Source organism: Molothrus ater, chromosome Z (genome assembly GCF_012460135.2).
Source record: "Molothrus ater isolate BHLD 08-10-18 breed brown headed cowbird chromosome Z, BPBGC_Mater_1.1, whole genome shotgun sequence".
Classification (NCBI taxonomy): domain Eukaryota; kingdom Metazoa; phylum Chordata; class Aves; order Passeriformes; family Icteridae; genus Molothrus; species Molothrus ater.
Window position 1 is genome coordinate 54,869,267 of NC_050511.2, and position 23,145 is coordinate 54,892,411.

The 23,145-nt window shown below is 37.0% G+C and overlaps 1 protein-coding gene across 3 annotated transcripts in view; it reads left to right on the forward strand.

Moving 5' to 3' along the window:
* The first annotated feature begins 7,366 nt into the window (after positions 1-7,366).
* CEP120 (centrosomal protein 120) overlaps positions 7,367-23,145 on the forward strand; it is a 37,559-nt gene continuing 21,780 nt past the window's right edge. The window contains exons 1-12 of one of the 3 annotated variants that reach the window (XM_036403240.2): positions 7,367-7,529; positions 8,656-8,812; positions 9,746-9,860; positions 10,754-10,895; positions 12,979-13,127; positions 14,214-14,411; positions 16,457-16,669; positions 16,943-17,132; positions 18,177-18,287; positions 19,541-19,727; positions 21,583-21,732; positions 22,554-22,736. In XM_036403240.2, the coding sequence (XP_036259133.1) occupies positions 7,478-7,529; positions 8,656-8,812; positions 9,746-9,860; positions 10,754-10,895; positions 12,979-13,127; positions 14,214-14,411; positions 16,457-16,669; positions 16,943-17,132; positions 18,177-18,287; positions 19,541-19,727; positions 21,583-21,732; positions 22,554-22,736 (1,847 nt within the window). In that variant the 5' untranslated portion in view covers positions 7,367-7,477. Of the gene's footprint in view, positions 7,530-8,655; positions 8,813-9,745; positions 9,861-10,753; positions 10,896-12,978; positions 13,128-14,213; positions 14,412-16,456; positions 16,670-16,942; positions 17,133-18,176; positions 18,288-19,540; positions 19,728-21,582; positions 21,733-22,553; positions 22,737-23,145 lie in introns of those variants that run through there. The other 2 variants (XM_036403241.2, XM_036403242.2) reach the window with 2 other exon arrangements.

Below are 23,145 nucleotides of genomic sequence, written 5' to 3' on the forward strand. Positions count from 1 at the left end.
ATTCCAGGATGACAGACCTCTGAATCTTGTAACAGCTCCCAACAGAATCCAGACCGCATGGTTCTGTCTCCTTTTAAGCCCCGGGGACAGGGGGAGGGAAGGGACAGGTGAAGGCCAACCAGGTGTGAGGAAGGGAAGGCTCAAGGGATACAGACACTTGGACAGGCCAATGAGCCCGGACCTGAGGGGCATCTTTTGAACTTCTGCCAATCACACCACGACCCTGCTGGAATGTTAAGATTGATGGACAGCTCTTAGCAGGAGGGCAAAGGGGGAGGGGAAAGCAGAGGTTGGCACAGCTGGGGGGTTGGGATAGGTGAAACAGGAAATGGCATCACACTGCAACATCTCTTAACTTATGAAGTCTAAATAAATTGTTTAGGTGCATATATCCATTATTAACAGTGGATCTGGTAGCAGCCCAAACAGTAATACCACACCCAAATTATTTTTTTCTAAAAATACTCTAAAAAATACCTCGTTTTAGCACCTTTGCTGCCACTTACCACAAACTACAGATGTATTTTGGTGTTTTTGTCCTTGATTTCTCCACTTTTATATTATACAGCACATTCAGCTTCATAAATGTTCTCTTCAAAAAAGAAAGAGAATGTCTTGATTTACTTTAAGACCACCAAGGCCTAATGCATAGATAACTAAGATTTGGGAGATCAAGGTTCTCAGTTTTTCACTGATCTGCCAGGTTTTGCAAGCCAAGATGATACCATTCTCTTTAGTTAAATGACAAAAATCCACTATGTTTGCTGTTCAAATACAGCCTGAACTGCATGGATAAACTTCCTGCTTGCAGAGATGTAGGAGTCTGTTTGTAGTCACTTGGGACAAGATCTAAAATCCACAGAAGTTATCCCTTCAAAGAAAAGGATAACATCCCTTCTCATTAACTCACGTGGGTTCTGAATCAGATCCTTAGTTTAACTTGTTGTTTAACTTACTAGCTCTTTCAAGATGCAATGAGTTTTCTGGGAATTTAAGAGTAATAACGGGAAACTGATAACATAGGAGATTGCCTTCAATGTTATCATAAGGAGATGCCATTTGCTAAAAATATTTAAATATCAGTCAGAGAGTAATCTTTAAGACATTCTACCTCTCACTAAGTACAATAAACTTTGAAAATTGTAAAGAACTGTCTAAGAATACTAGAAGTGAAAAATGGAGCACATGAAATATTCTCGCCTTTACAGAATCTTTTTTTCCCCTCAAATGCTGACTGAAAGTTTTCTTCCTTACAAATAATTAGGGTTTGGTAATGCTTTATTCTTCAGTATTAGCAATATTTACTAGATGAGTAGTGAGCAGCTAAACAGTAGGAGACCATGAGACCAAAGACCCGTCGTACCCATTGAGGGCATTTTTAGATTTCAAAGCCATTAGCCATTTTCAGTCTTAGAAATTTTGATCACCAACAATTTCACACAGGATCTGACCTACTACTTTTACTGAAAAGGTTTGAAAATTTAACGGGAACAATCTGGTAAGCTACATGAACAGTTCTAGAAGTGTAACACCATAGGAGTGCTTAAGAGAGATGCAGAATATATTCCAAAATTTTTCGGGATGCTCTTTCTTTCATCATAAAGTTCTAGACAGTCCTAGGCTTGAGAAAAGAACAAAGCCAGTGTTTTGTCCCTAGTATGGAAATATCCACAGGATACTTTCTCTTAATTTTTCTTGAATGTAATTGTCTGTTTCCTTTACAGATCCAATTCTTCTAACAGTTGTGGTGGGTTGATTGTGGCATCCACTGCCAAGTGCCCACTGCTCTATCACTCCCCTCCTCAGCTAGGGAGTAGTGATATAATATAACAAAAAGCTCATGGGTAGAGATAAGGACACGGAGAGATCACTCACCAGTTATTGACAGAGACAAAACAGATTCAACTTGAAGAAAAAATTAATTTATTGCCAGTTAAATCAAATTGAGAATGAGAAATAATAGCAAAATAATACTAAAACACTTTCCCCCGCCCCTTCCCTTTTGTCAGGCACTTGATCTTCTCTGCCTCCTGCCCACAGCAGCACAGGGGGATAGTAAATGGGGGCTGTAGCCCATGGGGGCTCTGGTCAGTTGATCTCACATAGGGGCTTCCCACAGGGTCACAGCCTCCTTCAGGCACTTCCACCTGCTCTGGCATGGGGTGCTCCACAGGCTGTAGGGGGATCCCTGCTACCCCATGGTCCTCCAAGACCTGCACTGCAGGCTGCAGGGGAATCTGAGCCCCAGCACCTGCAGCAATGCCTCCTCCACCTCCCTCTCCACTGACCATGCTGTCTGCAGGGCCGTTGCTCTCACACATTTCCACTCCTCCTGGCTTCTGTTTCACAGCCATTTCTTTTCCCTTCCTAACTGTTATCCCAGAGGTGCTGTTACCATTCCTCATGGGCTCAGCCTTGGCCAGCAGTGGGTGCAGCTTGGAGATGCCTGGCGTTGGCTTTATTGATGTGGGGGCAGTTTCTCACTGACACCACCCTGTAACCCCCACTGCAAAAACCTTGCCACTTGAAGCAAGTACAACAGTTTTTCTAATTTTCATTGATATTCATGACACATGATATTAATGAGTACAGCTCATGTGAACAGACTTAGGTATCACAATAAACTGTCCAGTTACATTTACACCATTTACACATGTACAGCTGTCAGTGGAGAAGAAATATTTTATCACTTTTCTGAAGAAATATATTTCACTGTTTTTTCTCCCATTTTCAGAAGAATAAAACTTACTACTTTTCTAATCTAATCTTTGAAAAGAGCCTTCAGCTTCCCTTCTTCTGCAATTCAAATATCCTTTGTGTAAATGTTTTTTTCTCCTCCAGGTCATACACTGTGGATCAGTGATTCGAGTTCTAAATTTTGCCTTAAAGACAGTATTTAAAATTTGTCTCTCATATTCAAACTTCATATAAAGTGTGCTCATACTGAGGCTATTTTACAATAAGAAACAATGGAACACTTAAGGATATGTCCAAAGTATTCCAAAGTGTAACCAAACTACCATAAGAAGACTATTTTTAGAACACATATTCCACTTACATGCAATTTAAATCCCCTCTGCAAAGGGGTAGAGCTGTTTATTATTCTTTCTGCATGAACAATCCTCAAGTGTAAAAGGAGTTCCAAGACAGCTTAAATAATAACTAAATAAATGATCCTAAACCAATGAGAAATGCAGCAAGTAAAAATCTTTCAATGTCAATACAAACATATTTTAATTTTTTTTTATTTAAGAGAATGAAGTAAAGAAGGCAGAATAAATAACATTGTAAAATGAGGTATTTTACATGGAGAAAAGACATTGAGAAAAAATTGACATGTCATGTCCATGGGAAGTGAACCTGTGATTGAAAAAAATAACAATGCCAAGAAAGATAATTTACTAATTAAGAACTGTTAAAACTTAATAGGCTCTAAACAAGGAGATAAACATAAAAAGTGTTGATTAAAGCATTTAATAATTGCACTCATAAATTATTTAATCAATAATTAGTTTAACCATTGTCTATATGAAAAAAAATTTGTAACCAATGCGAACTTAAGTATTGTACCTAGCATTCACTACTTGATTTGATTTTATGAGCTAACTTAAAATATGCATTCACCTGAAGTTAATTATGTTGTTTCCTTAGACATGCGGGATAGGTGAAGATAGTAATAAAGCAAAAGATACTGGACAGTCTCTATCTTCTTCACAGAAATTTGAGTACAGATTTACAAATGTATACTTTAAGTGCTACAGTTCTAATTCTATTGCTAAAAGAGAAGCCTAATAACATTAATTTGTTGAAGAATAATTAAAGGATCAAAGAAAATGGACAAACACATTAATATAATGTAATAGAAACTGACTGTAGTTGAAACAGGCCATTTTATGACATGTGGTGTTTTTACAGTGGTATCTTGGGGGTTTTTAAGTATATATAATTTCAGATAGATTAAAACTGTCTCACAAATTATTAGAAAGAAGTGGGCTGAATAGAAGTAATACACAAAATTTTTTTAACACCAGCATTGTCTTTCTATTGTTTCATTTAGATCCTTTTCCAAGTCTGGTACAATTATTGAAGTGTAAAAGTCAGTAAGTTGTTCCTACTTTTGGGAGTTTTCCTTAGTTCAGAGTTTTCCTTAGTTTGAAATCAATAAATGCAATTAGAAAAGAGCAAAACAAATTTCAATAAAGCATGTTTTATTCTTTCATCACTAAGCTCTAGATGATAGTCAAAACACTCCCTAACCCCTCCACTTCCCAAAGAGGGCTGTCTTTCTCTGCTGATTCTGAATAGTTTATAGCCACTTGTTGCAGCATTCCAGAAGCACAAGTTATCCCACCGTTTCTCCATGATTGCTTACACTGTAGTTTTTGGGCTTCATAATATTTTGCGTTGGTGTAGATTCATTTTAGTTGGGCTATCAATCCTGCCACCTTTTTAGGGGTAGAAAACATAATTCCTATGTGACTGTTCTCAGGTGCTTCCATGGTTTCTAACGCTTCAAAACCCATCCCTTCTGCACAAATTAGTACAGGGCCAACTGAAATCTGCTACATGTCCACTTGCATACAACCCTTGAATATTTCTGATCATCAGGCCTGCTGCTGACAAATGGGGTCTTAAAGTGAGAAAAGGATCTTCACTCAGGAGTTAGCAGGCCTCATTAAAGTAGTTTTAAACTAGATTTGAAGAGGAAAGGGGATAAAAACAGGCTCACTAGAAATAAGCCTGGGAGCACCATGATGATCAAAACCCACAAAATTCTGCAGGGACCAGTCTGATCAGTCTTAGATTCAGATACTGATCTGTTATTCTCTTGATTTGATTCTTCTTTCTTTCCTTCATCATTCCCTGCAACTGGAACAATAGAGGAGAATTTTACATGTGCTCCTGATCCCTTAACCAGTTAGTCTCAAGATGCTGAATTCCCTTTTTGATTGCCCTTAGACTTCTTATTGCAATTTCATCGCTGCTTGCTTGAAAAAGTATTAATAGTTATTAATCTGAGGACTGTACCAGAGTAGAAAATTTCCTCCTAATGTCTTTAACACAGGCTTTGACGGGCAGCAGACTTTCTTTAAGAACTGGATCCAGTGTGCATATTGGGTTTTTTGTTCCTCTCAGAAGAAAGTCTCCTATGACAATGACATGTCTTTTCCCTTTTTCTGTATGGGAGCAGTCTTGACACGGGGAGTGACTTAAGCTGACTTAACCTCAGTGACATCTCTGACCTAGATGAACAATCCTTCTTGTTGCTGTTCAGCTGCACTTGCAGAGCCTTGTAGCTGTTATATACCAGGGCACCTGGGAGGGTGGGATAGGAATGGAGGGGATGCTCCACTGTGCAAGGCAGGAAATTGTCACCATTTCTCCCCGATCTCTTAAGTCATGATGTTCTGCAGATTAAAGATCAGATAGGGAATACCCTGTATCATGCACCCTGTCAGCCTGACAGATTTGCCTCTGGGAAGGTAGGGGGTTTTTCAAGCAGTCTGTCTCTCACTCAGACTCTCTGATGCTGCTGAATGTACTCACCTCCTCCCACAGTTCTGTCACTAAGCAGAGGTGTTCCTCTGCCTGGGCACAGGTCCCACAGGTGTGCTCACTGCCAGTGTTCTCACATAGGCACATCCTGCATCTGACACCTCAGCAGGCAAATGCACAAGGTGAGATACAAGTTAGCAAGACTATGATAGCATAATAAGAAAACAATCTTTGGTGGTTCTTGGATGAATAGAGAAAGACTTGGTGTACTGCAAAGTAAACATAGATGATAATACCAAGAAGGTCCTGTTGTCTTTTCAATGTCTTTTTTTCTCTCTATCTCCTCCTTTTATTTTATTAAAAAAAAAAAAGTCTTTACTGAAATGTTTATAGTGAGGAGGCTCTTGGCAGAGTTAATAGCTGTGACATGAAAATAAAAGTCAAGTTAGAGCCAGGAGAGAATGTCAAAGAATAAAGTTCCATGAGTTAGGTGACCTGATTTAAAGGCTTGCTGTTACCAAAAGGAGAGATGCTTTGCCATGTGCAGACATAAATACCCATAAACCAGCATTGTTAGTCACATGCTCTCAGTCTTTTGTGCTGGCTCTGGCATTTTTCTGACCCTCTGCTGAACCAGTCCAACTTGCTAAATAGGCAAAAAGCAAATCCATGTACAATTACAAGAAGTGACTGTTTATTCAACAGTGGTTCACAAGAATATTATTTTCATGAATCACACCAAGAGAAATTAATTTTCAAATAAAAAAGCTGTACAAGTAAACTGTATCTTTTTGTTATTGTCTGGGATCACGTTCCCTCAGTCACCAAAATCACCCACTTTTCAGAGGTCTGCCTCCAGGTTTTGTGTAAAAAGTATGAATAAAAAGTACCCACAGCCTGGCTTGCAGAAGGTGACAGCAATAAAAATGTAAGAACTCAGTCTGTAGAGATGGAGAGTTGCTGTGTCATGTGCAGTGTTAGACACCTGAAGATGACACAACAGAAAGGAGCAGCCAAAATTGAACTTGGGCAGATTGAACTCAGATATAACAAAGTGTCTTTTTGAGAAGTGTTTCAGAACCAGAATAAAATTCTTGCAGATGGAAAACAGGTTCTCCCTCTCCTGATATTTGCAAATCATGATTCAACAACTTTACAGAATACATGTGTTACTAAAACTCAAGGATTTTATGTCTACACAAAGAGTTTGCTAGGCCATCTAAAAAAAATACTAAAAAAATACTATAAACTTAAAAATGGGGCGTTTTGCCTCACAGTCAAGACATTTAACTTGGGATGCCAGATGCAGCGACACACTTTTGTGATATTGTTGCTTACCTGATAATTAGTTCGTATGGAAGACAATACTCTAAAAAATTACCTGAGGACAAAGCTGCATTTCACTACGACTGGATTCAAATTCTCCAGCTCTGGCGCTCATCACAGTGGCGGGCGAAAAAAAAGAAACTTCCCCACTTTAATAGAAAGCACGTCTTTGAAGCAGCTAGCATTCCTCCACTGCCAATGCAGAGTGCTTGTGAAAAAACTTTTTATACTTTTATTTGTGAGATTTTCGACTACGGTTCCGCGCCATGGCACTGCCGCTCACCCTCAGGCCATGGGTCAGTGCGGGGGCGGTGTCGGGGCGGTGCCGGGGCCCGGGAGTGGCGGCTCCGGGGCGGTGTTGGGACCCAGGACCGGCGGTGCGAGGCGGGGCCGGGGCGGTGCCGGGTGCCCGGAGTGGCGGGGCGGGGCGGGGCCAGCGGCGGAAGTGGCGGGGCCGGCGTTGCCGGGCGGAAGCGGCGGCGGTTGGTGTTTAACGGCTCCGCGGCGGCGGTTGGTGTTTAAAGGCTCCGCGGCGGCAAAAGGGCGGCGGGTGGCGGTAAGGTGGGCCCGAGAGCGCTCCGCTCCGCTCCGCTCCGCCCCGCCCCGGGAGTGGCCGCGCTTCCCGGCCCCGGCAGCGCCCGGGCGGAGCGGGGAGATGGTCTCCAGAGCCGCCGATCGGCTGCTGATCGTCGTCTCCGTGCTGGAAGGTAGGCGGGAGGGTCGTGGCCTCCCGGTTGCTGCGCGTCCCCTCTGTCCCGAGGGGAAGATGAGGGCTGGCTTTCCCTCCGAGGTGAGCGGGGCAAGCTGAGCAGCGTTGAGTAAGCCGATGTTATTAGTAAAGCTTTGGACGTACGTATCTTAAGGCCAGGGTTGGCTACCCTCTGTTAGGTTTTGGAGGTATTTACGCAATGTATTAAGTGAATGAGAAAAGTAGCAGTCGTTCCCCGAGGATCTGGGTTTTGTTGGTTTGGTTTTGGTTTTGTTTTTAAAAAGTATTATTCTAGTATTTTTATCCCTTCGTAGCAATCAGCCTTAAGTGTTGACTCAAACATATATCCAGTTGGTCATCTTGCATTTTCACAGGTTATAGTTTCTGTAGTCTAATTAGAGTGTGTATGCGTGAGTGAGTTATTTGTTAGGATGTCTTTTCCTCTTTTGGGCTGTCTTGGAGATTGGTTTGGGGGTTTGGTTTGTTTTGGCTGAATGCTTTCCTTTTGTCAAGTAAATCCTATTATTTCTCTGTCCATTTATGTAGTTTGCCAAAGGAGCTTACAAATAAGATGCTGTCGTCTGATATGCTTGTAGTAACGTCTCCCCACACTGTGATATGAGTAATGTTTTACTTCTTTTTGTCATGTCAAATCAGAATACCGGATGATCCTGAGCCCAGGACCAATCCTATAGAGTTTTTGGCACTCTCCTAGTCTGGCAATAATTTTTTTTTTTCAGCAAGTGGCTGAAGAAACACCATTCAATACTTTTACAAGATCATGTTTTTCTGTTTGGATGTCAGACAGTTCATAACCTTTTCACTTGAAGTAAAACATTCACTCTCTTTCTCATGCCTACTCCCTTACCTATTGCCAATCATAGATTTCTCAAATCATTCTAATTGCTTGCTACTTTGCTTTGTTACTTAGTTTCCTGTTTCTTCACAAATAGTCTGTTTCATGTTACATTCTTTCATATTTCTGTATAGTGCAAACTTTTTCTTTCAAGATCAGAGCAGGGAAGGTGACATGGGAAATTAATTTCACGTAACTGATTTATGGCATCAGTCTGAGCTCTTGCATCTCTTTTAGTGATGGCACTTGCAATGCCACTCTTTTACAGGGCGCTGTTTCCCAAAACGACCCAAGCACCTGCTTATAGTTGAAGCCAAGTTAGATGGTGAACAGTTGGCCACTGACCCTGTGGAGCATACTGATCAGCCAGAATTTGCTACAGAATTGGCCTGGGAACTTGATAGGAAAGCACTTCATCAGCACAGGTAATGTTAAAAAGTGAAGTCTAATATGCAGATAAAATTTAACTTTCCTGTCTTCACAGTTAGTGAAATGCAATTTTTGGTTTACTGTAATCTGAATTGTTCTTTAGAAAATTTATTTTATCTACAATATTGTTATGGAAAAATGTACTAATGTACAAAAAAAGGTAATGTGTGGCAAGGTAAGTGATGTTTAAAAATTCTAAAGGGTATATTTTCACATTACTAAAAAACACCCCACAGGCTCTTAGAGCAAACTAATAATTCTGTAATTCAAACATTGCAGTCAAGCTTTCTTATGTATACTGTGGCACAAAATTAACTTAATTTCAAGTCTGAAAAGCCTGTGTAAATAGTTTTTGAAAATTTCAAAGAGATAAGCTAAGAAATTGAGTGTTTTCATAACTGTTATTTCATTTCATAAATCTTACAACTTACAGGTTGTAATGTTATGACCATATCGTCAAAGAAGTTTAAAAAAGCTGTATAATTTTTATTTGACAGAGAAAGATGCCTACATTTGCCATGTGCTAGATGTCTTATACGTGCCTTGCAGTAGTCAGGTGCTTTACCCAAAAATCTTGTCCACAAGTCCTGTTTTTAAGATACCCCTCCAAGTGAAATTCAAATTTTGTGTGAGGCTCTGTACTTTTTTCTTTTATGTGAGTGAAGTGTTTATTTGTTGCTAATGTCTTTTTAATAGCACTTGAGACTGAGGCTCCAATGCACTCTTCTTCAAGAATTAAACCACTCGTTCATTCTCTCACTTACTGATGACTTTTGTATGTTCAATATAAGTTCAGTTTCTGACCTAATGAAACTAGCTATGGAATGAGTTTTGTATCATTTGCTTGCTGGAAACTTATGAACTATCTTTGAGAACTAATTGCAGGTATACATTTTATATTTAATATTTCAACTGAGTTACTTTTTCAGACTGCAGCGTACACCTATCAAACTCCAATGTTTTGCATTGGATCCGGTATCTTCAGCTAAAGAGAATATAGGCTATATTGTGCTGGATCTAAGGGCTGCCCCAGAAAAGAAACAGGTACATTATGGGATATCAAGATTTAAAATTTTGTTTTGACAACAATGCTGTTACAGATAATATAATTTGAATTAAAGCATAGGCTGAACTTTTGGATCTCGTTTTGGAGTATAACTGATCATATATGGGGGATTTTGTTGCTTTTCTTAAGAGGGGAGACATCTTGATTCTGAGAACATGCACCAATGAAAAAATACAGTTGGTACTAATCTTGCTTAGTTCTGAATGAATAATAGGATCACTAGCAACCAATTAATCTACACAATTTCATTATTTAATCAACTGGAAAGTTTTATCTAAGCAATAGATATGGAGCAATTGAATTGAGTCTCCATCATGAAATCAAGTCTTAAGTTGTTTTTTTATAGTGGACCTCCGTGGAAGATGATGCGTTAGGTGATTGTTTCTAGCTCTTTAATACAACATAGAGTAAGCACAATATAATTGTTTATATAAATTTAATTAGCCAACTCCCTTGTATCAAGCTTGATCAAAATAACTTTGATATGGGTCATACGAGGAGCCTGCTGTCCTATTCTGGCATCATTCTTCTAGAGCATTTTCAATGCGTATGACTTACTGTGCACTCAAGGACTTGAAGGTTTTCTAAATAAAGATTTATGGTATATTTCTCTGTCTAACCTTGTCACTGTACAAGTCAGTCGAAAAAAACCGATGCGTTCAGGTAGTCATCCAGTAACCATTCTATAGAATATTTTAGTACAATACTGTACTAAATAGACCAAATTTTTAGAAATAAAAACCAAAGTGTATTTCTGTAGATGATAAAGTAGAAGTGCTAGATTAAAACTGTTTCCTGTAATAGTATTATACTGTTTTTTTCTGTTGTATTTAAACACTTTGGGGTCTTATTTTTGTTTTTTACTCTGTAGGCACCTAAATGGTATCCTTTGCTTAGTAACAAGTACCCTAAGTTTAAACCTGAAATACAAATTGGTGTTGCATTGGAGAAGGACTCAAAAGCACTGGTTGATGATTTTAAAGCAAAGGAGGCACCCCCAAGAGAAGGCAAGTGTAAGTAACATGGCATCGCTCACTTTGAATTAAAAATCTTCCTGTGCCAGATGACATATCACTTGTTGAAAATCTGTTAAGTCTCAAGAGAATTTTAATATCACGGCAGTTTCAGTGCAAACCCTTTGCAGCTGATTAATGTACTTTGTGATAGTAAGTTTTTCAAGGATTCTTTACTGTGATAATTGTGTGAGTTTTAGGTGGACAAGTTGCAAACCAACTGGTATTTAAAATGAGAATCAGGGGCTCATAGTTAACTCCCTTGAGTATTTAACTTGTATTTATGTGCTTTGGAAAGTTATGAAAGAAATAGGAAAGGAGCTTTACCTTTATAGAAGGTGAAGTTTCAGTAGTTTGGGCTTGGAACTGTAAAGCAGTAAAATGTCTCATTTGCTGGGTAAACTTGCTTCTTTTTTGGTTGGTCCTTCTTCTAATCTTTAGGTACTTAAATTATGTACTATTGTTGAGATTTTTTGTAGTAACATGCTTACTGTTGGGAGTCATTCCAATTCTGGATTCTCTTGTTTATTTTTCTTGAAGGAAATCAGTGAAATGTGTCAAAAATCTATTGGACCTCAAATGTTAACATTTGGTGCCTTTCTGTGCTATGCCTTCAAGTCACTTTTTCATCTGTGTGTTTTGGTTTTCTTTTTAATGCAAGTTAGTAGCTGTTAAAAAAACAAAACCAAGATTTTAGAAACTTGATTTGAAGAGCCCCAAAACAAAAACATATTTCCATCTTGCCCTGTTCTCTCACCCAAATGCCTATCTACTTAACTTTTGAAAAATGAGCCTTTTGGTAAAACTAGTGGATTTTCTCCTCCATACCTTACAATACTTGTGTTCTTGCCCTGAAGGTACGCTTTCTCTAATTCTAAATCCATCATCTATCTGCTGATGATCTGTGGCAGTAATTTTGTAGAAGTAGAGTGGTCAGTGGCAGTAAATGTTTTAAAAGCTTCTGGCCCAGAATTCACTGACTTGTCTGCATTTCAAGATTGGTTAAGACAGGGTTTAAGTTTCAGTTTAAGATAGCTTACTCCATTCTTTCAGGATTACAGCAAAACACAGGGAATTTCCATATTGTAACCTCTGTAAAGGAGGCAAAAAACTACTCTAAATAATTCCTTAGTCTGCACTTCCCATGTGGTCTTTGTACCTGCAAGTTCTCCTATCCCTCATGACACTGGCAAAAAAAAAAATCTTCCTGCCTTTACTCAGCACTGTTTCCCATTTCATGTTTTCTGTGGAATAATTGCTACAAACAAGTTTGCCAGCTTTTTCCTTTTTTTGCATCATGTCAAAATTACTCAATATCATATTTATGTGACGAGGAAAAACTAACTTCTGGGTTTTCACAGTTGTAGAGCTAAAGTTCCAGGTACTGGCTATAACAAAGCTGTATTACCCAGTTCTAGTCTGGTCAGATACTTTTCTATTTAGTATTCATACACTCTTTTCTGTCTTTACTGACTTAAGTTGTCTAAGACTTCTAGTATTTGAAACGGAGCTTTTTGTTCACAAAATGCTATGTCATTATTTCTATTTCATGTAACCTGAGGGCTGAATGTGTTGAATTACTGGCACTATAGAACAAAAACTAGAATACAGAGTTTTATGCACTGAGGACTTAAGATGAAAAATCTTTAAATGAAGTATTCTAAAGATCTGTGGAATGGCACAGCATCCTTGTTCCAATAAATTGCAATATGCAGTTACTGTCCGGCATTTTCTTTAATGAGCAAAGTAAAGAAATAGCGTGATACACTCTAGCCTAGTGAAATAAACTTCCAGTCACTGTAATCTTTCTCATTGTAACACAAAATAAAAATAGGAACTAGAATTCTGTTTAGCATGGTGTTCAATGTAACAGTTGTGAACAAAAGTTAATTTCAGAATTTTTTGTAGCTGTTTCGAAGTATACCTAGAGACTTCTTTGTGTTTTGCAAAACTTTGGTATCAGACATCAAGATCTTTATTTGTAATTTTTCTTTCCACATGTAATTTCCATGTGTAATGCTTAAAATATATCAAAGCAATTACAAAGGCCACTAGTTACTCATGTTTATTTCTTCTCTCCTAGTACTAACCCTTTTTCGTGGACTGGACCCTAAAATTATTGTGCCAGTCTTGAATGAAGAAGAGGGCTATCATCAAATTGGACCAGCAGAGTATTGCAAGGATCACTTTGTTTTGTCTGTAACCATTGCATTTGCCACACAGTTGGAACAGGTCTCTTTCCTTGCTATGTGTAGTTTTTAAGTGTTAGTTATCCCAGATTAGTATTTTCACCTTCCCATTCCTCATTTCTAATTAATTTTAATGGTTTTTTGAGCTTATTTCAAGAAATAACCTTGTCCCAAAGTGAATTTATATTAATTTTAAAACTTTATGAAGTTCTTAACGTCTCAGACTGCAGATGAAATATAATTCTTTTGAAGTATTAAAGCTGTATTTACTTCAAATGGTGCATTCTTATGAAATGCATACTTTTCTACTGCATATTGTGTAAGAAGTTTGTGTGTGGATAATACCAGTCTACAGTGTGGTGCCCATGCACTGGAGTTCAAACAAGGTAAAATGCTTTTCAAGTATGTAAGACAGAGCTCATATATTGCCTGAGGGAAGGACTTACTAGCTTGGATGAAGTGGCATGCTTCTGGTTGTTTCAGCTTTAGACCTTAGCTGCTGTGTTTTTGCTGTACTGACAATGCTGTCAGTACATTAATTGGTCTAGAACTCATGGTGTGTGATAAACATGACAAGACTGAACAGAGTTTCTTTTTTTCAGGGAAAATAGTTTTCCATGTCAGAATTGTAGGACCTTGAGAAGCAAAATTTACAGCAATCGTGCTTGTGGCTTGTGCCTCTTTAGGCATTGAACTCACAGTTGCCTACAGGATGAAGTTCATCTCTTTCAGTCTTTTATTTAATCACATAAATTTTATAACAGTGTCTAATCTGCATTAGATTAGATACAGCATTAGATTAGATAACAGTAAGCTGTTTAATTTCTGCATTATTTAATAATTGGAAATATTTTATGAAGGCATAGCTTATTTCTGAGTATTTGTGAGGTACTTGATGTTAGTAAATACACGTCAGTTACAGCCTTTGGTGTTGACAAGTCTTGCTCTTTTTTACTTAAAGTAAAACATTTTTAATTTGAGTATTAATATAATAAGTTATATGTGGAGTGCAAGCTATGATTTAGGTCAGCTGGTCAGGCTTTAAGTTCTAATTTCAAAACTAGTGCTTCAGAATTACTGTAACTCTGCATCAAGGAAAGAGATACATAATTCTCTTCTGATCTTTCAGTTAGTTCCTAGTACTATGAAGCTCCCTGATCGACAACCTGAGTTTTTTTTCTACTATTCGTTACTGGGAAATGATGTCACAAATGAACCTTTCACTGATTTAATTAATCCAAACTTTGAGCCAGAAAGAGCTTCAGTTCGAATACGTAGTACAGTAGATGTTCTTCAACTTTATCTTTGTGCACAGTCAAAATTGCAGGTAAGCTGTTTAATTTCAAACGTGAATGAAAATAAATAATTAAAATTAAAGAACTAGAGTGTGTCTCAGGTTGTATCTGTGAAGCACTTCTGTTTCCAAAACTAAGATGGTATTATAGTATTTTGGCTCAAATATAAGTTGATCATCTTGCTGATGCAAAGGAAACCATAGCAGCAAGTTTCCTAGCTAGATGGAGTGCTGTCTTTTTAATTAGTTGCTGTTACTGCAAGGTGGTTTGCATGCCATGATAAAAGCTGTTGCTGAAATATGATCTTCCCAAAGAGCTAATGTGGCTCTCTGAAGAGCTCTGAGCTTTGAGGTCTGCACTGCAATCAGACCATCTGCAACCCGGAGTCCTGCTTTGTGCTACCTGTGGTAATCCCATACCAGCTGCTCAGGTCACTCTTGCCTCAGTTCTAAAATCACTGTCCTCAGCACACTTTGTGTGAATTATGAGGAAGGTCTGTCTTTTTTACCTGCTCTGTAGACAAATGCTGTTTCTAAATGTACTACACATTTTTGGGCTGTTATGGGATATTGCTTATCTTTTTTAGCCTTTCCTTTAAATGGAGGACAGTGGTGAGTTGGCAGTGTTAGGTTAACAGCTGGACTTGGTAGACTTAAGGGTCTTTTCTGAACTAAGTGAATCTATGATTCTAAACATCAGGTAGTATTAGAGTATTTATGGCAATCTGTGCGTGTCTCAATCTAATTACAAGATTACAAAGCAAGAGTCTGCTTTGTTGAGTGAGGATGGTATAGGGTTTCTGATAATGTAGCTGGTAAGTAAGACAGAATTAGTTATACAAAGAATTTGTGGATCTGGACCCTTTTAAAGTTATTTTCTTTAAGTTTATACAGACCATTCTAGGGTTTTTATGCAGGGTAGTTTAAGAATGCTTTTGTTCAAATCTTGTATTGTTTCAATTTTTTTTTTGCCTCAAGTTTAAGTATTTTTGGAGCAACGTGCACTGGTGTGTTTGGAATTTATTCTTAGTCTAAAACAGTCTTAAAACATATATGATACATATGTGGGGAATTATGCATGTTTGCATCATATGTAAAGAACAATTTTTTGAACCAAAGTTCTTTTGTGGTCAGATCCACATTTTGATTTGCAGTTTTCTTCCTTTGAGTTCTCACTCACCATCTTAAATCTTAGGATACAGGATCAGAGCACTGTGTTCTGATTCTTAATTTTAACATATATTTCCAAAAATGTAGACTTTGGTTGTAAAAGGTGCTAGTTGCCAGACTAGAGTGTGTGTATGCATGTATTGTATGACTGTATTTATATGTATGTACGTATATATGTGCACCTAGATATGTGTACTGGCAGCTCCCACCTTTCAGCACAACAGTTCAAGTACAATAAATTAACAGTTAAGTACAATAAATATTAAGGATGGGAATACAGTGTTCTGATCTGCTAAATCAAAAATGAAGTGACACTTTTTTGGGAAAAAGCAAGTTAGTATTTGAGTTTCAAAGAGTAGCTTTGAGTAAAATAGAATACCTTTGTGTTGTTTGTTTTTTTTTTTTAAGATCAATCTTTCACTGGTAGGTATAAATATTAAACTCTGTAAGGAATTTACAGTTGAATCAAGTTTTCAAATTATTATATTTACCAGGAATTAAAACCACAGTTAATTCCAAAAATCCTTGCCCACTAAATGGTGTGTAAATATATGCCCAAAGCCTTCAAGTAATCTTTTTCATTACTTTGCAGTCATTCATTTTATGTGCCTATGCATGAAGGGTGAGGATCTGTGCAGTGTTTAAAAGCCACAGAGTACTGAATTTATTCTACAGAAGGAATGATATGACAGGTCCTCAGAAGAGCAGTGCAGTGATTTGCTGCTGCCCTATCAGTGAACAAATCCCACCTGCTCAAAACATTTCATAGCTGTTCTTATTCTCAGCATGCAGGGACACTAGGGATGATAACTTCTTTTATTTATGCTACCTTTAGTGGAGGGTGCACAGATGGTTCCAGTGCAAATTACACATACCAGTTACTTTCTAACACCTTTGTGTGTGTGCAGATCCATCTTTGCTGTGGGGACCACTCTCTTGGAAGTACTGAAGTTCCCCTGTCAGGACTGCTGAAGAGAGGAAATATGGAGATTGACCAACACCCTGTGGCAATAGAAGGACCATTTGTTCTTGTTCCACCAAATAGAGCTAAACAGAAACTGCCACAACTGCCTCTGGATCTGGCTCCTACTGTTGGTGTATCTGTAGTTCTTCAAAGGGAGGTATGTCCTACCTGTTCATTGTTGGTTTAGACACAGTTTAATGTTAAATTATTGGTGTTTCTTAATCATATTTGACTGGGTTTTGTGTTAAACAAAAAAAAAAAAAAAAAACCTGAAAGAATTAATTGCTTTATATGAATAACTCTTTCATTGGCATTTTTCTGTGTCAGAAGAATAATCTCATACTATGAAATGTCATGGACAGAATTTTTCAATGTAAGCTATGGTCAATAAGAAAACTATCATTTCATTCAGCCTTTGATTCCCTTAAAGGCTGCCACTGAACCCAAACAGCCACTGGAGAAAGTTCTTTCACCTGTTAGTGGAAAAACAGAGAGCCAGCAACAGAGGTCCCAAAATCTCCCATCTCAAGCTGACCAGTGTTCTTCAAAAGAAGATGTAGCAACAGAGAGTGAAGTGGAAAGTCTTAAGTTTGAAAAAGGCACAAAACCAAGGAAAAGGGGTATGTGGTATATAATTTCTTTGCCCAGTTGCTAAGTGTGGTCTTGGATCATGTACTACTCCTTTCTAGTATATTCATGAAGTAGTACTAACTCCTGGTAATAAATTTCAGGCAAGTCAGAATCATTTGCGTAAACAAGTAAGAGAAGGGGGATAAATGTTGTGATTTGAATGTGATTATTGTTAAGTAGACTTGCAAGAGCCAGACTGGAGATTTGGGGGTGCATAGATTACAAGTGAGGTGGGTGGTCATAAGCTTGAAAAATCATAACAAAACTTTTTGGAATTTCCTGGAGTTGTGAATGAGAAGGTTTAGTGTGATGCCTATGAAGAAACTGACTTGCTCAATGAGATGAAATTGTCTAGTGTTAATTTACTCAATAGAAGAGCAGGGATAATGCGGGGTTTTTGAGTTTTCTAAGGAATTTACTATGTGGATTATAATTTGTGAAGACAAATGTTCATATAGTACAGATTCCTGGACAAAACCAAGCAACTGGGTTGTTTTGTTTGTTTTTACATGATCCTTTTGTTTGGACTTGGTAGCCCAAGCCCTAGGAAGACTTGTTTCTAATTTGAGAACTCGGAAGTGGAAAAGTGGAAGAGGAACAGAGATAAGAAATACCATGAGAACCAAATAAGTCACAAAAAATGTTGTTTTGCTAAATGTTACTGAACAGGAATCTTCTTAAGAGGTGGTTCATTAATAAAGTGGAATTATTGTTTTTCTGATGATATTTGTATTGCTGGTCTCTTGAGCTTTGTCCTAAAGACAGTTCTGTAGAGGAAATTCTGTGTCCTAGAATGGGCTCTCAGGATTTGTCTGCTAATTCAGACAAATTTTCTTTTAATCCTAACTGATCTTATCTAAGCAAGGAATAAGTCCTTTATATGGAATGTAAAAAGAAAGTATTGTGAACCTAGCAGCTGGTTTGAATCTCTGGTTAGGAAATCCAGGATTGTGCTTTATTATTAATAGTAATAGTAATTTTATAATTCTGTTTTGCTAAGATGTAAAACATGTCATTTCACATTTGTCTTTCAGGACTGGTGGCTGGCTGCCCTCAAGAGGTTAGCAAACAGTGTTTTGAAGAGCTTCCAACTTTGAAATCACAGAGCAGAGCAAAGTCACCTCTGATAGATCTGCAAAATCCCAGTAAGGCAAAAGTTATTAAATTTAGTACATTAAATGAAATTTGACTATATTACCAACTTAAATGGATTTTAACAGTAAGCTGTATGTACTTAAAAGCTGTATGACCTTTAAATTCCATTCAGCTAATTCTTTACACCAAGTAATCTACTGACATTCTACCTGAATCACTTAAAATAGTTTCATTTATACATTGTGTTAACTAACTGATGTTGAAATATTACAGCATTTTTCTTTTCTGTCATATTACTATTAATGCAAGCAAAACACTTAGGATAAAGGAGGAAAGAATAAGGTCAATGCTAATAATGATATATTTCTTTAAAAATTACAAAAGTGAAAATGGTTTAAATAATTATGAAGGCAGTATCAGAACGAGTAGCACGTACAAAAGGCCATCACGTTCTTATCTGATATTTTCATTCCTTCATTTTGTAGGGGCTTGGTAGCCTAAAGAGCCCTTAAAGTCTTAAACAAAATGTCTTGAACATTTTTCAAGAATGCCTTTTGGAGACCTCTCTGTGGGACTTGTAGTTTGATGTTTTACTCTCTGAAGGCAATATTGGGTCTCATTATAAGGATATGAGAAGCCTGGATGCAATTGGGCAGGCACTCAATGTTGCTTCTGCTTTCTAAATTATAAAATGGATGCCACAGTACGTGGGTTCTGTGACCAGAAGCAGATGTACTTTGCACATTATAGTTTGCTTCAAACTAAAATGTGGGGCCAAACTAAAGCTTGGGGCTGAGGGTGATGCTGCTTTACATCAGCACAATTGACCTGTTAATCTGATTGTCTTTGTAATTCCCCTAAAGAAGTTAATTAATTTTAAAAAGCACTAAAATTCTAAAAGTATTTCTTCTCCTATTCAAGTTGACTATGAAAAATTAGTATAAACTGAGGTCTTACACCTTTCTGAAGAATTTAATTTCTTTGATCTTATTGTAAACTTTTATAGGTGAGTTAAACCTTACATAGCTCCAAAGATTAATAAAGAAAGGAAAAATATTACAATCCTAGTAAGAAGATTTAAAGTATATTGGGTTTTTGGTGTTTTTTCCTATGGAAGCAGTAACTTACAGACGGAGTGGTTATTTTTTACAGTATTCATTTATTTTACAAGGAATAGAAATCTCTTAGGAAAGCAACCGCTCTAACTTGCATTTAAAATGTGGCACTACTCTTTGATATATTTTGTTATTTTGGGCAGAACAAATTATAGAAAATCCTCATGAATTCTCTTTTGTGTTTTCAGCTGATAACGCAGCTGGTGGTCCAGTAGCGATATCTCAGCCTAACCCTGTGGGTGTGTCCAGTTCTTCTGAGCCTGTGTCAGCACAGAAGATTGTCATTCCAGCAGCCTCTCACCATTTTTGCTTTTCAATAGACTTAAGAAGTATACGTGGTCTGGAAGTTGGTTTTCCAATAAATTGCATTTTAAGGTACAATTTTTTTTTGTTATTCTTGGAAAATACAAAGCCTTCATATCTGAGTGATTGCTGGTGGCATAGTGCCTCTCTGCTTCTTCATGTCTTTTAAAATGTAGCTGATTTTCAGTAGCAAAATACTTCAGAATGTTCATCTGGCTTGTCACTAAACTGAGCATTAAAGATTGTTGCCTTTTGCTGTAATTGGTAGTAAATCTTTCTGGCTATATTTCCACCTTATCAATGAAGTAATTTTTTTTTCTTCATTTTGTTTTGTTTTTTTGGTTTGTTTTTTGTGGGTTGTTGTTTGTTTTTTTTTTTTTGTAGTTTTGCATATTCCACCAAGAACTCTTTACAGTGTTTTAGTAAGAGACAGATCACTGGTTTGTGCATGAATACAAAGGAAATCCATTCTAGTTTTAATGAAGAATCAGTGTAGTTAAATGCATTTCTGAGAGAATTGTAAATAGAGGGATGATTTTGATGGTTTAAAAAAAGAAATTCTACTTTCATTATAGCAATTATTGATGGTGTATTTGGAGTGAGTGATTACTAATAGATTTTACAATTTGTCTTCTCATTTCCATCAGGGTGCTTTTGATGTTTGTGATGAAATGTATCTTTAAATGGTGATTCAGTCAAATTTCTGAGTATTTCTGACCGGGGAGTTGCCTCTCCATTTGCTCTACCTCTTTTCTGGCAGAGCTTGATTCATACAGTTTTAACTAGTCACTGGGAAGTCTAGTTGTGGTGGTGGATCATGGGGTTTAGATTTTGTCTGAACTAGGTTCAAAAGGTGGATGAGATGTAGGGCTAGAATATTTTAAAATATGGCTACTATAGCCATCATTAATGTCTTTCCATATTGGCTACATTAGTAAATAGTATGCTGAAAGCAACCTACAATAGATAGAGTTTTGCCACATAAAATATTTTATGTAGCATTTGAATAGTTAATTTTTTTCAGAACAATAACAACACATAGGGTTTTTTTGTTTTATGCACTTGAATTTTTATAGTCAGTGATGAACATGGAAGGAAGCTGAAGAGGAGAAACATCCAGATACATGGACATTAAGAAAAGTTGCAGGGTAAAAAATTGTATATTCACTGTAGATTGGAAGCATTATTTTATTCCAGTCTAAACAAGCTCTTCCAACAGCCCTTCACGAAAGGTGGAGAGTGCAATTTTTATATATAGAAGCATCATTTGATTTTATTAGGAGCTTAGCTGACAGCTGGCATCATCAGTTTGAACAAAATGAAGTTTAAGAGGCTCATGACCTTCCCTTTGTTACAGTTTATCATACACTGAAATGTGCTAGTAGAGTAGTTTCAGGCCACATTTTATGTCATATTGGTAAAATGATTTGACTTGCCTTTCAGTCTCTTAAACTGTGGAAATGATAAAGCTAATGAAATTTCTAATGATTCTGACACTGTGTATATGTATACCTAGTTATCAGTTATTGCATGTTAGTCTAGTCTGAATGTTAAGTACAGTTACAGATGTTCTCAAGGAACAATCTACATGTGAGTATAAATTTTTCTTCTGTTTGTCTGCTCAGTTTATGTAATAATTGCAGAGTTCTAGTAAAATATGAGTTCATCTGGTTGTGAACAAACAGATTATTAAAACGTCCTTTGTCAAAGCAACAGCCAATATAAAGAAGCTGGATTGTTCCTGAAGTAAATGACAATGTAAATACTTGAGAGCTAAGTTCTATTGTTGAATGTACTAGTATAAATTTCTCAAACTTTGATGCAAGTCGTGCTTTACTTAATGATGTGTAAACTGGTTTTCCTGTTGCAGAGGTACAAAAAAGTTATCTATTTATATAATTATTATTTTTGTTATTGTTTTTATTAGGTACTCATACCCATTTTTTGGCAGTGCAGCACCTATTATGACAAGTCCACCTGTAGAAGTTAGAAAGAACATGGAAGTCTTTCTTCCAAAGTCATATTGTGCATTTGACTTTGCAACTATGCCTCATCAGCTTCAAGATACATTCTTCAGGTAGTAATTTGCAATTTTTAAATCTTAATTACACTTTTCTAGTTTTTCTTGTAAATGCAGTCACATTAAGATTATCAGTGCTAGAATTTAGTAAACAATTCAAGGACTAATGCAAATAAATACTAAATAGCTTTCTCTTCCAGTTTCTCTATTATCATTTAAAGTCAGAAATTCTACAGTTCTTGATTTTCTTTCTTGCATACTTAGGTATTGTTGCTTACAGAAACAAGTACAATTGCCATAAATTTTAAAAGTAAAGCTTGATAGCATAGTTTCTGACAAAGTACTTCTTGAAATGTGAAAATCTTTTCTTTTTAATATGCAATGTCTATATGATATCTTTAAAAATACAGCAGGTACCTGGAAAAGAGTTTGCAGTGTTGAGGGCTGTAAAACAGTTCTCCTAGTAGTTCCACCAGATTTCAAGAAATGATTAAGATGTAAAAAAAATCATCAAAATAGCAGTATTTTTAAAGTAGCGCCAGGGTGCTGTATTTTGAGTGACAATGGCTAAAATTCTTTTGTAAGTATTTATAAATTAAGATGTTGATATCAAGCTGTGTTAGCACTATTCTGTATATCACTCACTGTAACATTGTTAGTCCCCAGTTGAAGAAAGGAATGATAATCTGAACCAAGTGATTGAGAAGATACAGTCAGTCTCATTCCTCTAAGTGAAAGGCAATAAAACCAACTCATGTTTTGACTTTTATAACCATCACTGATTTAAGAAGTTACTTCTAGAACAGGAGGTTCTTCTGAATAAGAATACCTCCTCTTTCGTTTTGGTGCCTGACACAAAGATCACTTCTTTGTTTCAGATTGCCTCTGCTGGTTGAATTGTGGCACAAGGATAAAACAGCCAAAGACTTACTTCTAGGAATGGCAAGGCTTCAGCTCTCAAATGTTTTGGCTTCAGAAAAGACCCGCTTCTTGGGTGGGAATGGTGAACAATGCTGGCGTCAGACTTGTAATGAAACAGTCAGTTTCACAGCAGCACAAGGGTAAAACTATTTAAAAAATACTTAGCTCTGTAGCAAGTTTTCTAGAGTTGTTTGTTTAGTGTTTCTCTGAAAAACAGCTTTTCCTGCTTAGCTTTTTGAATAGGTAAACAGGCTGCAGAGTACTGCAGTATGCAGAGGGGGGAATAGGCATCCAAGAGACGAAAAGCTAAATTGCCTCTTCATATTGAGCAGTGTATACACGACTATCAAAGTCATTGTAATAAACCTTTATGTAATCATGATCCTGGGTAAGTTAAACTTCACAGACAGATTAAGAAATAAACAATTGAAAAAAAGGTTCTGAGGCACTTCCAAAAGTAAGTTACTTAATTATATAAAAGTGGATATTCCATAATATATTTAACATTTTTTGTCCATAGTATGCTTTTAGATACAACTAACTGACTTT